At 38.9% G+C, this 13,166-nt stretch overlaps 1 protein-coding gene across 2 annotated transcripts in view; it reads left to right on the top strand.

Annotated features, from left to right (window-relative positions):
- Positions 1 to 13,166, top strand: part of srl (sarcalumenin) — a 21,330-nt gene extending 8,164 nt beyond the window's left edge. The window contains exons 2-7 of one of the 2 annotated variants that reach the window (XM_015025918.1): positions 3,595 to 3,687; positions 3,954 to 4,049; positions 5,550 to 5,585; positions 8,535 to 8,651; positions 8,903 to 9,136; positions 9,609 to 13,166. In XM_015025918.1, the coding sequence (XP_014881404.1) occupies positions 3,595 to 3,687; positions 3,954 to 4,049; positions 5,550 to 5,585; positions 8,535 to 8,651; positions 8,903 to 9,136; positions 9,609 to 10,420 (1,388 nt within the window). In that variant the 3' untranslated portion in view covers positions 10,421 to 13,166. The remainder of the gene's footprint in view (positions 1 to 3,594; positions 3,688 to 3,953; positions 4,050 to 5,549; positions 5,586 to 8,534; positions 8,652 to 8,902; positions 9,137 to 9,608) is intronic. The other variant, XM_015025923.1, reaches the window with a different exon arrangement.

Raw genomic sequence — 13,166 nt, forward strand, 5'->3', positions numbered from 1 at the left:
GCGGAGGGCCGTAAGCGACAAGAAAAATGGGACGAGTGGGGGGTGGAGGGGGGGGGAGCTCAGCTCCTCTGGCGCCTCCGGGGTTAATTCCGTACTGCCATACCGAAGTCTCTCCCCGTCCCACTGCACAGCATTTCTTCTGTGATTTTTGGGAAGCCTCCATCAGGTATTGACTTCTTCAGGAAGGCGCTAACAAGTTCACAGCAGCTTGTCACACTCTGGGAGCTGGTGTTAAAAGACGTGAAGCTCCGAGTGATGAGAGAAGCTGCAGGAGCTTCGGTTACGGTTGAGGATGAGGCAGACTTACGTCGAAAGGCACCGAATCTGTGATCATATTATGAACGTTTTAATTTGATTCCTTTTGGGAGGACAACTCTTTCAATCTATTTTAGATATGATTAAATTTGCTCGCATTAACAGATGGCAAAATATAGATGTGTAAGTCTTTATGTGTGTAGTTGATGACCTTTTAACCTTTTGGTTTCTCTTTGCCGTGCACAGGGTTGGCAGCAACATTGCACAGATTTAATTTTAGCTCGCTGACTGCATAGGAATCAGCACCATTGCGTTGTTCAACCAAGTGTATATTCCTGCAAAAAAGAAGCTTCTGAGGTTTAATTAGTCATTGTGGTTAATGGATTAGGACATAATATTTCATTTGTTTCAGATTTTGAGCCGTGATTAGGCCCACTATGTCAGTAAAAGTCGTGTTTTATTTTGTTTGTCCTAGTTTTGTTTGTTTTTGGTCAGTTATTTGCTAATACATTTTTTTATTGATCATCAATTTTTATCAAAAGTTACAATTTAATTGAGCATTTTCAATTAGTTGTCAAATCTTCCTTGTGTGATACAATTAGGTCCCTGAAAATGAAACCTTTTCGGTCAGTTATCAGTTCTGGCTGATTTATGACTGAAAAATTCAAAATTAAATTTCCAACATCAAACTCGGGGTTAAACAGGTAAGGTTAATCTCACTGATGCATAACTTGAATGATTCTAAATGAAGTCAAGATCTGTTAAAAGTCTACTTTAGTGTAACGCCGTCTGATCAGCTTGATTTTTTTAGCCTCTTTCAACAATGCACTCAGAGCTTGATTAAACTGTTGAAATATAATTTGTGAAATCCTGTAGGAGAAATATATCTTGCATTGCTGTCTCCTGCAGGTTTAAACTGTATTTGTTGAAGAAATGCCTTGTTGGACAACATCTTTAGAGTTAAGTCCCATTAATTCTCCAGTAAGTCTTGCATCCTGCTTGTAAACAACCACGCCTTCATGATTTGACTTGTCAATTTGATTTGTGAATGTGCTATTCAGATGTTGGCCAGAAACGTTACAAGTCATTGTTCAGGTAGCAGGTGGCTTTGCTCCAGTTTGTTGGTGGCCAGCCCTCTAAAACGGGAGTCATTTTTCATTGATAAGTTGGGGTTTATTATTGGGTGAATCGAACAACTCAGTGAAACAAAAAATGATCAATGGTGTCTTATCTGCCCCCTTTACTGACTACACCTGAAAAAAATCCTGTAAAAGGAGAACTCACTTATGATTAAAAAAAAAAAAAGTCCTGCAAGAGACAATCTATTTTGACGAAACTGAGCAAGGAAAGATCAAAGTTGTATCCCAGTGGCCGGAATTCAACAGTCTGCACTTTTTATCTGCAAGAAATAAATATCTTTTACTTTCCCCCTCCAGGTGTCTGAAATGTACAACAAAGAGTTTATGATGAGTATTACAGAAATCGCGTAGGCACCACCGTTTCTTGCCAGCCTCCTGCTGAGATAAGAGAGCTGCTCTTAGGGCACAAGTATAAATGTTTCCATGCTTTCTGATCCTCCCTTGCAGGAATTTTTGATTTTATAATGTGGTGCACTTGAGGTTATGGCAGGTTATAAAACTTCCCATTTGCAGTGAATTTTCATAGATTTGAATATAAGTTCTTTTTTTTTTTGCAATAGTGTCAAAAATATAAATACTGACTCAAATACAAAGACAACATACATATGTTTGAATGTTCTTACATTTACATTACATGTACAGGCTGCAGAGAAATTGAGAGACGTTATATCAAGCAACTAATTTTGACATAACTCTGGCAGTATTTAGATTATTTAGCTATTTGAACACTCATCAGAATTGGTAGAGGTAATTTAAATAGTTATATTTTCTGGTGCATAGCCAGTGTTTAAACATTGCCTACACGTATCCTTACGCAAAACTAAATGATTGCAATGCTTACATTCAAGATGGACAAAAACTGGCCACTTTAGCCTTAACGAATAATGGACTGAGAACGTTTGGACCTTCAAAACCAGCAGAAATGTGTATTCTGTCTCATATTTGTGGCTCAAGATAATCCTGTCTCAGAGAAGTGTGTTGACTTCATGCCAGCCGATTGACCTGACCTGCATTGTCAACTGCGGTACCTTATATAGACAGGTGTGTGCCTTTCCTAATCAAGTCCACTCAATTGAATTTCAACTCCATTTTGGAGCTGCGAATACTTGTGTAAAAGTATTTTCTTGGTTTTTACTATTTTTGATAAATTTGCAAAAAAAAAAAAAAAATACAAATAAAAAATACTCAAAAACATCTCCCTTTCTGCCATAATGGGATATTCATGTGCAAAATTTTGAGCAAAGATACTAATATGTAATAAGTTTCTGATGTAACAAGATCTGGACAAAGTAAAGTGCTTTGAATACTTTCCAGGTAACCTTTTGATGTCAGTTTTAATTGTTTATTCTGTAAACACTTTTAGATTAATTTTAAAGTCAAACTGTGCAGCTTCATTTGAAAAAGAAAGTGTGAAACCTCCAAGTATTTTAATATGATAGATCCCACACACAACTATTTCTGATGTTTATGCACTTGAACAGAACTCATCAGTCTGTGCCTAGTTTGTACAAAAAAAACAAACAAAAAAAAAAAACCCACAGAGGACTGCGGATCATTGTTGAATGCATGTGACTGCAGGGAACACTCACTTTGGCTCGCCTCTTTGTGAAACCGGGGAAGTCCCAAGGCTTATCGCTGGTGGTCATCATTAAAGCCTCCGGCGGTGCCATGTCTTTGTGTGTTTCATTTCAGCATTTGCTTTCTAAATTAAGAGCTGATTGTACTAACAGCTGTGATCTAAGTAACCCGATAGGTTCAGAAGAGGACATGACAAGTGAGCAAATATGTCCCTGTCAGATCCTCTGCCTCGTTCTCCCTCACACAAACAACCAGTAGCCAGTTATGGTAAAGAATCCACATTCACATTCAGGTCTTTTTTTGGTCATTAAACCCCACAGACAAACTGACCGAGTATGAAGCGATCAGGCGCCGCTGCTCCTATGGCTTCTATGTTCAATTGTGCCAATAGTATTTTACAAACGGTGCTTATCAAGAGGCTTTGGGTGAACTAAAACCTCAGATTACAAACTCTTGATGTCAACAAAAGTGTCATCCAAAGTCTGCCTCACTTAAACCCATTGTTGTTCTAATGTTCTGTTGGATGCTTTGAACGGGCATCATAAAATTCACACTAGTCAGGTGAATCTTGCTCATGTTTTATGCTTTTTTTTTATTATTATTTTTTTTACTTTTCTTTCAGAGGTGGAAGAATTTGATTCTGTCCTAAGAGACAGATCTCATATTGATGAGACACTGCGGCTTGCAGCTGAGGAAAAAGCAGCAGACTATGCCGGTGAGGAACACAATGTTTTTTTGTTGTTGTTGTTGTTTTTTCATCATCTTGCGCTGATCAGAGGACTGATTAGTTTAACAGAGGTGCTTTTAGACAGTCTTAGAAACTACATTATAGGAAAACATAAGCGTGTTCATTGAGTGCAAATCTCTAGATTGTTGAACAAAAATTTGCGGCAATGTTTTGTTCCTATGTAGATATTCCTTTTGTAAGCCCTTCCTCGGACACTGGTCCACTATGTTCTGCTCTCTTACCTCGTTTTCCAGCGGCTATACAGAAGTTGCGGAAGATCTACCATACGTCCATCAAACCAATGGAGCAGGCCTACAAGTACAACGAGCTGAGGCAGCATGAGATTTCAGGTATCACTCAAACCGAGTGTTCAGGTTGTCTTCGCTTTATCTGTTGTGTGGATTCTACTGATTAACATTTTTTATGCACACTTTTTCGACACTGTCCAATTAGGTTTAGACAGTTTCTTTTTTTTCTTCCAGTGCCTTGCGAAAGTACAGACAGACCTTTCCCACATTTAGTTGTCACAACCACAAACTTCAATCTATTTCATAGGGAATTCATCAGATGAACCAACACATAGTTGGACCGAAGGAAGATTTTATATGATGTGTAATGTTTTTTTTTTGTTGTTGTTTTTTTTTTACAATTAAAATCCTGAAAAGTGTGGTGTGAACAAATAGCAAATATACTGTGGAAGAATGGCATAATGAAAGCCTCAACAAGCCAAGTGTAAAGGTTGCCAGAAGCCATTCATGGGACACAGAACAGAAGGTGCTCTGGTCAGATGAGATAAACACTGAGGTTTCTATGGTAACAAGGTATCTGTGGTTGAAAACTGGCAATGTGTATCATTCTGAAAACTGAACCAGAGGCTGTTTTCTGAGCTAGTCAAAAACATGGAGACTGTAGTCTTTGTCTTAATATTTCTTTGGGTGAAATTTCTGGTAAAAAAAAAAAAAAAAAAAAAAAAAAAAATCTTTGAACTTAGTACACCGAATGGATTTTGAGAAAACATCTTGAAAGTTGCAAAGGGCTTTATATTCTATGGAAATGAAAAGCTGTTTGCGTATTGTTCTGCTTTGCCACAGTGCAACTTAAACCAGACAATGGGAGGAGATTTGACTCACTTTGACTTTAGTGGACACCTGGCAACTGTGCTGGATTGACCTCAGTTGACATTTACGTTACAAACGAATCACTCTGCTGCTCGTTTGGAACACACCGAGACTATTCATAGATGGTGGTCTTGGTTTGTACCCTGGCACGATTGCTGTGTTCACACCTAGACAAACCGCACAACGAAGGGAAGCTAATCAGAGTTTGTTTTAAATGGAGGTCAAAATACCTCAGGTGTGAAAACACTAGAAAAGCTGTTGACTCAGGAATACAAATGCACCCCACACTTTTCAGACTTTTACTTGTTAAAAAAAAAAATCATTTTTCTTCACATTTATGCCCTGCTTTGAGTTGGTAGGAGACAGGAAATCTTTTTAGAATGAAATACAATAAATTTCACCCTCATTTTGCGTTCTAGTCTTGGTTTGCATGCCGACATTTAGTTTCCATCTACGTCTAAGAATGTCCTTTTTGTGAGAGACAGTAAATTCGCTTCATTGCCTGACCACATGAGCGCACCATGCATTTGTTGACAGACATGTTTGACGACTTGTAGGTCAAATATGCTAGCGTAAATTCCAGCCATGATCTCCAACTCATTCATGTACATCGACACTCTTCCCCCTCCCCACTGCTTGTAGAAACCTTACTCCCTTACTGAGCTCTCCTTCACTTCCTCTTACCTTCACTTCTCTGTCCTCCCCTCATCCCCATCTCCCCTCATCTAACAGCATACCCCGGACGAACCCTGGGTGACTCGGCCACAGGTGGGTGTGGGCAGGGCTTACCTGTGCATGGCACTGCCTGAAGAGCTAAGCCCCTACCTTTCACCCTTCACAAATTTGCTGCCTGTTGAGCTACAGTGTTGTGAAAACATTTGCCCCATTAGAAATTTAAACCACTTTTCCTTCTTCTTTTTTTTTTTGTTGTCCAATTTAAACAGTACCGATCAAATTTTAATGTCAAATTACCAAATTCTGAATTGTGATCAGCCACATTTTTCTGGTTTAGTTTTATTATTCACACCAAGGCTTGTTTACTGCAAGAAGAAGTAGACAAGATCTGAAGCAGAAACATATTTTGCCCCAATTTAGGTGAAATCCACTGCTGAAACAAAGAGCACACAGGATTCAAGTCTACAGCAGCCTATTTTATATTTACCTTTTTAAGACATTACTTAATTTTTAATGTCAAATATGTACATATACAGTATATAATGCATTTTGAGGTCTTTATTACTCAGTGCAGTAATTCATTTGGGAAATCTGGTCAAAATCACAATCATATATATGGCAAAATTCACATAAAACATATTTATAACTTTTTTGCTTGCTATAAAGTACATCATAAAATATTAGCTAAATGCTGTTGTGTCTCACAGAACAGCATTTAACTGGTTAACCTGCACACCAACTCAGCTGTTGACTGATGCCTTCAACACATGGTCATGAAGTACAGATATTTAGGAAATAATTGTAATTTTTTGTAATTTTGAAAGAATATTTTTATATACTTAATGGCAGTTGTTGCTGCCAAAGAAATAACAAATGGTCTGTTTGGTAATTGTTTTATTTTTTTACATAGTGTTAGGTTGGTTTGGATTGCTTTTTTAAAATCACTAAATAAAATATGTGCTGCATTTATCCAGGTTATCTATGTCTGACAACAATTTCTTTATGAAATGAAGAATTTCAGTGTGACAAAAAAAAAGCAAAAAACAAAATAAATTTGTATCCGGGACAATGCTTTTTCATGACACTGTAAATATTTTTTTTAAAAATGCTTCTCTTTGTATAAAACAAGATGTCCTGTATTGGATTGTCATCAGAACAATCTTTCATTTAAAGCTTCTGTCCACAGAATGCTGCCGTTTTTGGAAGCTATGCAAATCAAAATGGGGAGGACATTAAGTAAATAATAAACATTTTTCTACAGCTGCTTTGCTCTTTAATTTTGGGGGCTGGGAGAGAACCTTTGATTTGTGCAGGTAGTGTTAAAAGCATGGAGGGGATGTGCAGTTTCGGCTTTAACTTTGAAGAGCAGGGTCTGGGTGGTCTGTGTTCAGAGAGGGCTAAATACATTTTGCTCCTTATTTAGCTCCAGAACATCAAATCCCTGCATTACATTACTGTCTTCAAAAGTTTTTTGTTTTCTTTCATTTTTTTCTTCATGATTATAGGCTCATTTTATAAAGTCTCATTACAGACCATGTTACCTCACCACCGCTTAACCATTTCCACATAATAAATAACAGAATGCCTGGAGACACAACTTGCAGTGTTGAATCTGTTTCAAAATTTCTTATTCTCTTTTTATTTATGCTGTGGCTACATTTTTAAAAATATTTTTGTTGCTGCTAACACCTCTCAGCTGTGACTTCTGTGTGTGTTTTTGGCCCATTTTTAGTTGGTTTTTCTTGCCCGAACCTTAACTTTGCAGCCTCCATGTGCATGACTGAGGCTGACGGAGTTCCTCCTGTGCTCTTTAATAATGTATAAACCTCTTTTTCCTGAAAAACTTGGTATGCAGTGTGATGCATCAATACAGACAGAATGCAATACTTACTATGGTACCTTGCAAAAGTACTCAAATGCCTCCAGCTTCCTCACATTTTTAATGTTACATCCAGTCTCCGCAATGTATTTTATTGGGATTCTATGTAATAGACCAACACTGAACTGAAAGAAAAATTATTCATGGTTTTTAAAGATTTTTTCACATAAAAAATTAGCCTGCCTCTGTATTTAGCTGCTGTATCTACTCTGACACTCCCAATTATAATCCAGTGCAGTCAATTGCCTTCAGAAGTCTTTTGGTGTACATGTTAAATATTGTTTTAGAAAACCAACAGTGCAATCGCGCTGAACACTGACATATGTTTTTGGCAGCATCATGCTATGGGGGTTGAGTTTCTTCTACAAGGACAATGTAGCTAGCCAGAGTTGATGGGAAGACAGATGCAGTTAACTGCAGCGGAAAACTGGAATGAAACTGTTTGTTTGCGTTCCAGCAGGACAGTGATGCTATACCTACATCCAGAGCTACAATGGAATAATTCAGATTGTGGATGCTCATGTTTTTATAAAAAAAAGACAAATGGGCAAAACTTTAAAAAACCTGCAGAAAAAAAAAAACAACAAAAAACTTGCAGTTGTAAATGGAGCAAACAATTATCCTGCAGATTGGAAAATGCGTGGTTTTATTCCCATGTCACAATTATTCACCACTTTGTGTTTCTCTAGCACATATAATTCCAATACATTGAAGCTTGTGGTTGTAGTATGCCAAACTCTGGAAAAGTTCAAGTGGTTAGAACACCTTTGCAAGGCACTGTAAATGGTAGATGCTATGAAAACCTGCTCCGTTGTTACTCTGACCTGTTTTCTATGAACCAGATGGTGTCTTTGGAGATTATTCATCCCAAAGCTGTTTGTTGTTGCTAGCATCATATGCAAAATATAAATACAGTATATTTATTCACGTTTCATCTTTTGATATATTACAAAGTCATTCAATTTTCTTTTTTGTCTTTTAATAAGGCATCACAACTGCTTCAGAAGCATCGTTTTAAAAACTTTTTGGTTTATTGATTAGAACATTGTACGCATAGAGGCATTTGCTTTAGTTTGGAAACAGTTTACATTTTGAATAAAAGTGGAATTTTCTGCTTGACGCTTTTTGCAACCTCACTGAAATTTTCATTTCTCACCTAACAGATGGAGAGATTACCTCCAAGCCCATGGTGCTGTTCCTTGGACCCTGGAGTGTAGGAAAGTCCTCAATGATCAATTACCTCCTGGGCTTGCACGACAGCCCATATCAGCTTTACACAGGTATACCACGCAGCTACGTATTGCCAGTAAATCATATTAGTGGGTCATTTTCAGGGAAGCAAGAACATCTACAGGAAGATTAGAAAAGTAGTATTGACTCTCACAAATTGATGTTTATCTACATTTGCTGAATGTCTTTTCTTAGGTGAATGTTTGTCATTTTTATTGCCTGGAAAAAAAAAAAACATGTTGGCCATTTGCTTCACCTTTCTTGCTAACTTCTTCTCTTCCTTAATAACTTTGCTCTGCAGGAGCTGAGCCCACTACCTCTGAGTTTACTGTTATAATGCATGGGGAGAAAATCCGCTCTGTAGAGGGTATCGTCATGGCAGCAGATAGCTCTCGCTCATTCTCTCCCCTTGAAAAGTTTGGCCAGAACTTCCTGGAAAAGCTAATCGGCATCGAGATGCCTCACAAGCTGCTTGAACGCGTGACTTTTGTGGACACACCTGGAATCATAGAGAACCGAAAGCAGCAGGAAAGAGGTAATAGAGACAGTTCACTTTGTACATGCATATCAGAATGAAAACAAAAAGAAAGCATCTCTTGAACATTTTAGCATTTGTCTCAATATACCACAGACTTTGATATTGTTCATCGGGATTCTGTGTGAGAAATTGATCTTTTCCTAAAGACAACAAAAACAGCAACAGTGATTTTTCAAACGTCACAAAAGAGCTACAATGCAGAGCTCCCAGGAAGTCTCCATATGCACTTTAACACACAGACTACATAATTCTGACACCACACAAGAAAAATCTTCTGCCCAGAATAAGCAACAATAACAAACTCCAAAAACTCTAAAACCTATGCTGCAGAAAGAGAAGGACAGCATTTTGACATGCTGGTCAAAGCTGATGGGAATTATGATTTTTTTTTTAACTACATATTTATGCTTTTGTAAAGCACTGCACAATTCAACATAAATTATAACACAATTTTCTTCCTTCCACCCAGGTTATCCTTTCAATGATGTCTGCCAGTGGTTCATTGACCGAGCTGATCTCATCTTTGTTGTGTTTGACCCAACCAAACTGGATGTTGGTCTTGAGCTCGAGATGTTGTTCCGGCAGCTGAAAGGCCGGGAGTCACAGATCCGCATCATCCTAAACAAGGCGGACAATCTGGCCACGCAGGACTTAATGAGAGTTTATGGAGCACTCTTCTGGAGCTTGGCTCCACTTATTAATGTGACTGAGCCGCCTCGTGTCTACGTCAGCTCCTTCTGGCCGTATGATTATGCCCCAGACACTAGTCGGGAACTCTTCAAGAAAGAGGAAATCTCCCTCCTGGAGGATCTTAACCAGGTGATTGAGAACCGGATGGAGAACAAGATCGCCTTCATCCGCCAACACGCCATCCGTGTGCGCATCCATGCCCTGCTTGTGGACCGCTACGTCCAGACCTTCAAAGAGAAGATGAGCTTCTTCAGTGACCCAGAATTGGTCTTCCAGGAGATTGTAGATGAGCCGGACAAGTTTTACATTTTCAAATCGATTCTAGCCAAGACCAACGTCAGCAAGTTTGACCTACCCAACCGGGATGCTTACCGTGACTTCTTTGGCATTAATCCAATCGCCAACTTCAAGTCCCTGGCATCTCAATGTTCGTACATTGGAGGCTGCCTATTGGATAAGATCGAGAAGGCAATCACCAACGAGCTGCCCGCTCTCCTGAGCAGCATTAACTCTGGCAAGCAGCCCGGCCTGTCATCCTGTGAGGTCACTGGTTGTGGTGAGAAGCCAAAGAATCGCTACCGAAAGAATTGAGGAACATAAAATAACTTGTCAGGAGGAAGAATGGAGACAGAGGAGGTGAAGAGAAAGGGGGGGTCTGGTGGGAGCCAGCCCTGCTTTTGTCTGGACATTTGTATTGTTGAGGAGATATGGTGAGGATTAATGTTTGGGGGTGGGGGGGTTTGTCCTCAGGAGAATAAGCTGATTTGATAGTGGGAGAAGGAAGCCATCGTTCGATACGGCAGCTTAAGGACACTAATGCTGGAGAAATGAGAACATGTCTCTGATATCAAAGTATATTAAAACATACACCCTTCTCTCTCTTATGGCACAATATTTCTGGACTGTCTCACACCAGTGGGTTGGGAGGATACTAATGCAAGAAAATGGCTATCAACCAGCGAGTTGACATAAAAATGATGACCCCCGATGATACCAGTTCCCTTCTATGTGAATCAAACAAAAGGTGGAAACAGATGTATGTATAGTAAAAAATATATGAATTGCATTACAGCAGGTCAATTCCAAACTCTTCAGAGGTTGTTTTTGAAGTAGCCTTTCTTGTGGGTGCTATGCAAAAGCATTTATGTCTGTCTGATCAAATGATTATCTTTGCATGTTAGACTTTCCATTTTTATCTACCAGTATGTGTGCTTTTCTTCTGCCATAAAGAAAAAAAACCCTCATGCAGCATCAAACCAACCACGCATCAAACAAGGCCTTTTTTCTCTTAGCTTGGTATGCTCATCACTCTTGGTTTTTGATGATGAAGTAAGCAGAGGTCAGGGTTCAAGAGTCTTTGGAGCAGAGAGGATTCAGTCTGCTACTCTTCTTAAATATCTTTTTTTATTATTTCTGATTGTTTTGAATCTTTAAACTGCCAGGTTTTGGCAGAATTTTAAAAGTTTTTTTAGGCACATTTTGCTTCTCATTTTTGTTGCTGATTCATCACAATAGAAGCCGAAGAAGATGTGCTTGAGTTACAGCTGTCTTTTTTACATTTACTCTGCTGTTTTCTCTGCACTTTTAAAATATATATATTTATTGTTTTTCTGTATATTTATCCATCCATTGTCCTTCGCTGATCCAAGACCAGTTCATGTGGGTAACAGGTTCAAGAGGGGAACCTAAATTACTTCTCCTAACATTTTCTAGTTTGTTCCTGTGGGATCTTAAGGTGATCTCAGTCCAGGAAGGACATACAGTGCTTCCAGTAAGTTTTTGGTCTCCTCCCAAAGAAAACATCCAAGACCAATGAGAAATGCTCAAAGAAACATCCAAATAATATGGTCCAAACACTACATCTGACTACTTTCAATTTAAAGGAGCAGTGACTTTGCTTCCACCACATGACTGGATCTTCTTGGAACTCTCAACCATTATCTATAACTCAGAGTTGAAAATCTAGAGGGTTTTTTTAGCTGATCCTTTTCTTCCACACCACAGATTGGAGCAGTGGAGGCATTACTGCAGACAAGGGTCCAGTCCATCTTCTTATTTCCCACTGTGTCTGACTTTCACCCACGAAAAAGACATAGTGACACTTAAATCACTCTACTTAAGGCAAGGATTGAGCTACAACCCAAAGCAAGCAATCAACCTCTTCTCCAGGTCTCAGACTTAAAGGAGCTAACACTCTTCTTGGCCACCGTACACTTTGCTGCTGACCAGACCAATGCACGCTGAAAATCTAAGCAGAACCATATCGTGTGCAATAAGTAATATTTGTTCTACAAACACCTGACGCAGGACTGGTGACCATGAGCCGCACTGGTTAAGTTCAGTATGTAATGGAAACAGGAGAATACAAAATATAGCTTTTGCTTTGGTGATACCCCCATGATCTCCACAAAATACATGACACAAGCTTTTTAGAGGTCCACATAGCACATGTAGACTGGACAACCTAACTCCTATGACTCATTTAGAAGCTCTACAAAGGTTAAAAAAAATCTGTTCCTTTCTTCTGCAGTTTTCTGCTAAACTCTAAATGTAGATTTTCTAAAATGTTACAATTTGCGGATTGAATTGCTTGTAAAATAGCCCAAAGCAGGGAAATGCAAAACTGAAGATTCATGAATTTAGCCCTGACCTCTATGGAAACAAGATAGATTCTGACCTTGTAATCCCAAGAACATTGCAAAACTATCGTGTTCAAGTACAAATCCACTAGGCAGTAACAACCATCTGAGATTCAAGCATATTATATTCTGTTACCAACAGACTTAAGCTATCTGAAGAACAAGTAAGACAAGCCTGTCTTACTTGGTAGGAGAGAAAATCCATGCTGTTTTAAAAAGCCTTCACAGTCTGTGAAAAACAAAATCCTGAGTCCTGCAAGCGCTCTACACAGAAGGGAGCTGAGTGAGGAGACACAGGAACTTCCGGTTTACCTCACTAACATCTTTTACTGCTTTCCACATGCATACTTTGAGGCATGATGCAAAGAACAGCAAAAATAAAACTCGAACAAACCCGTTCATAGGCGAGTGCTCTGGATGTTGTCTTTATACTGCAGATCAGACACATGGCCACCAGAGGGTGCTGTTTAAAAAAAAAGTAAAAGAGAAACAGCCTTGGGAAATGCGCGCGGTTTAAGACAAAAGCTGGTTGTGCTTCTGACCTATTTCGGTGTCAGTTATATTCACCTTTTAGACGATGAATGGATGTGTGTCCTGTCGAATATAGTTGACGTTTCACCTTTTGGTATAACACTGACATTACCACTGGCCCAAGTTGTGGATGTTTGACAGAAAAGAATAAAAAAATATCTGATTGA

The sequence above is a fragment of the Poecilia latipinna genome, unplaced genomic scaffold (genome assembly GCF_001443285.1).
Source record: "Poecilia latipinna isolate Pla-1442-1.1 unplaced genomic scaffold, P_latipinna-1.0 Scaffold96, whole genome shotgun sequence".
Classification (NCBI taxonomy): domain Eukaryota; kingdom Metazoa; phylum Chordata; class Actinopteri; order Cyprinodontiformes; family Poeciliidae; genus Poecilia; species Poecilia latipinna.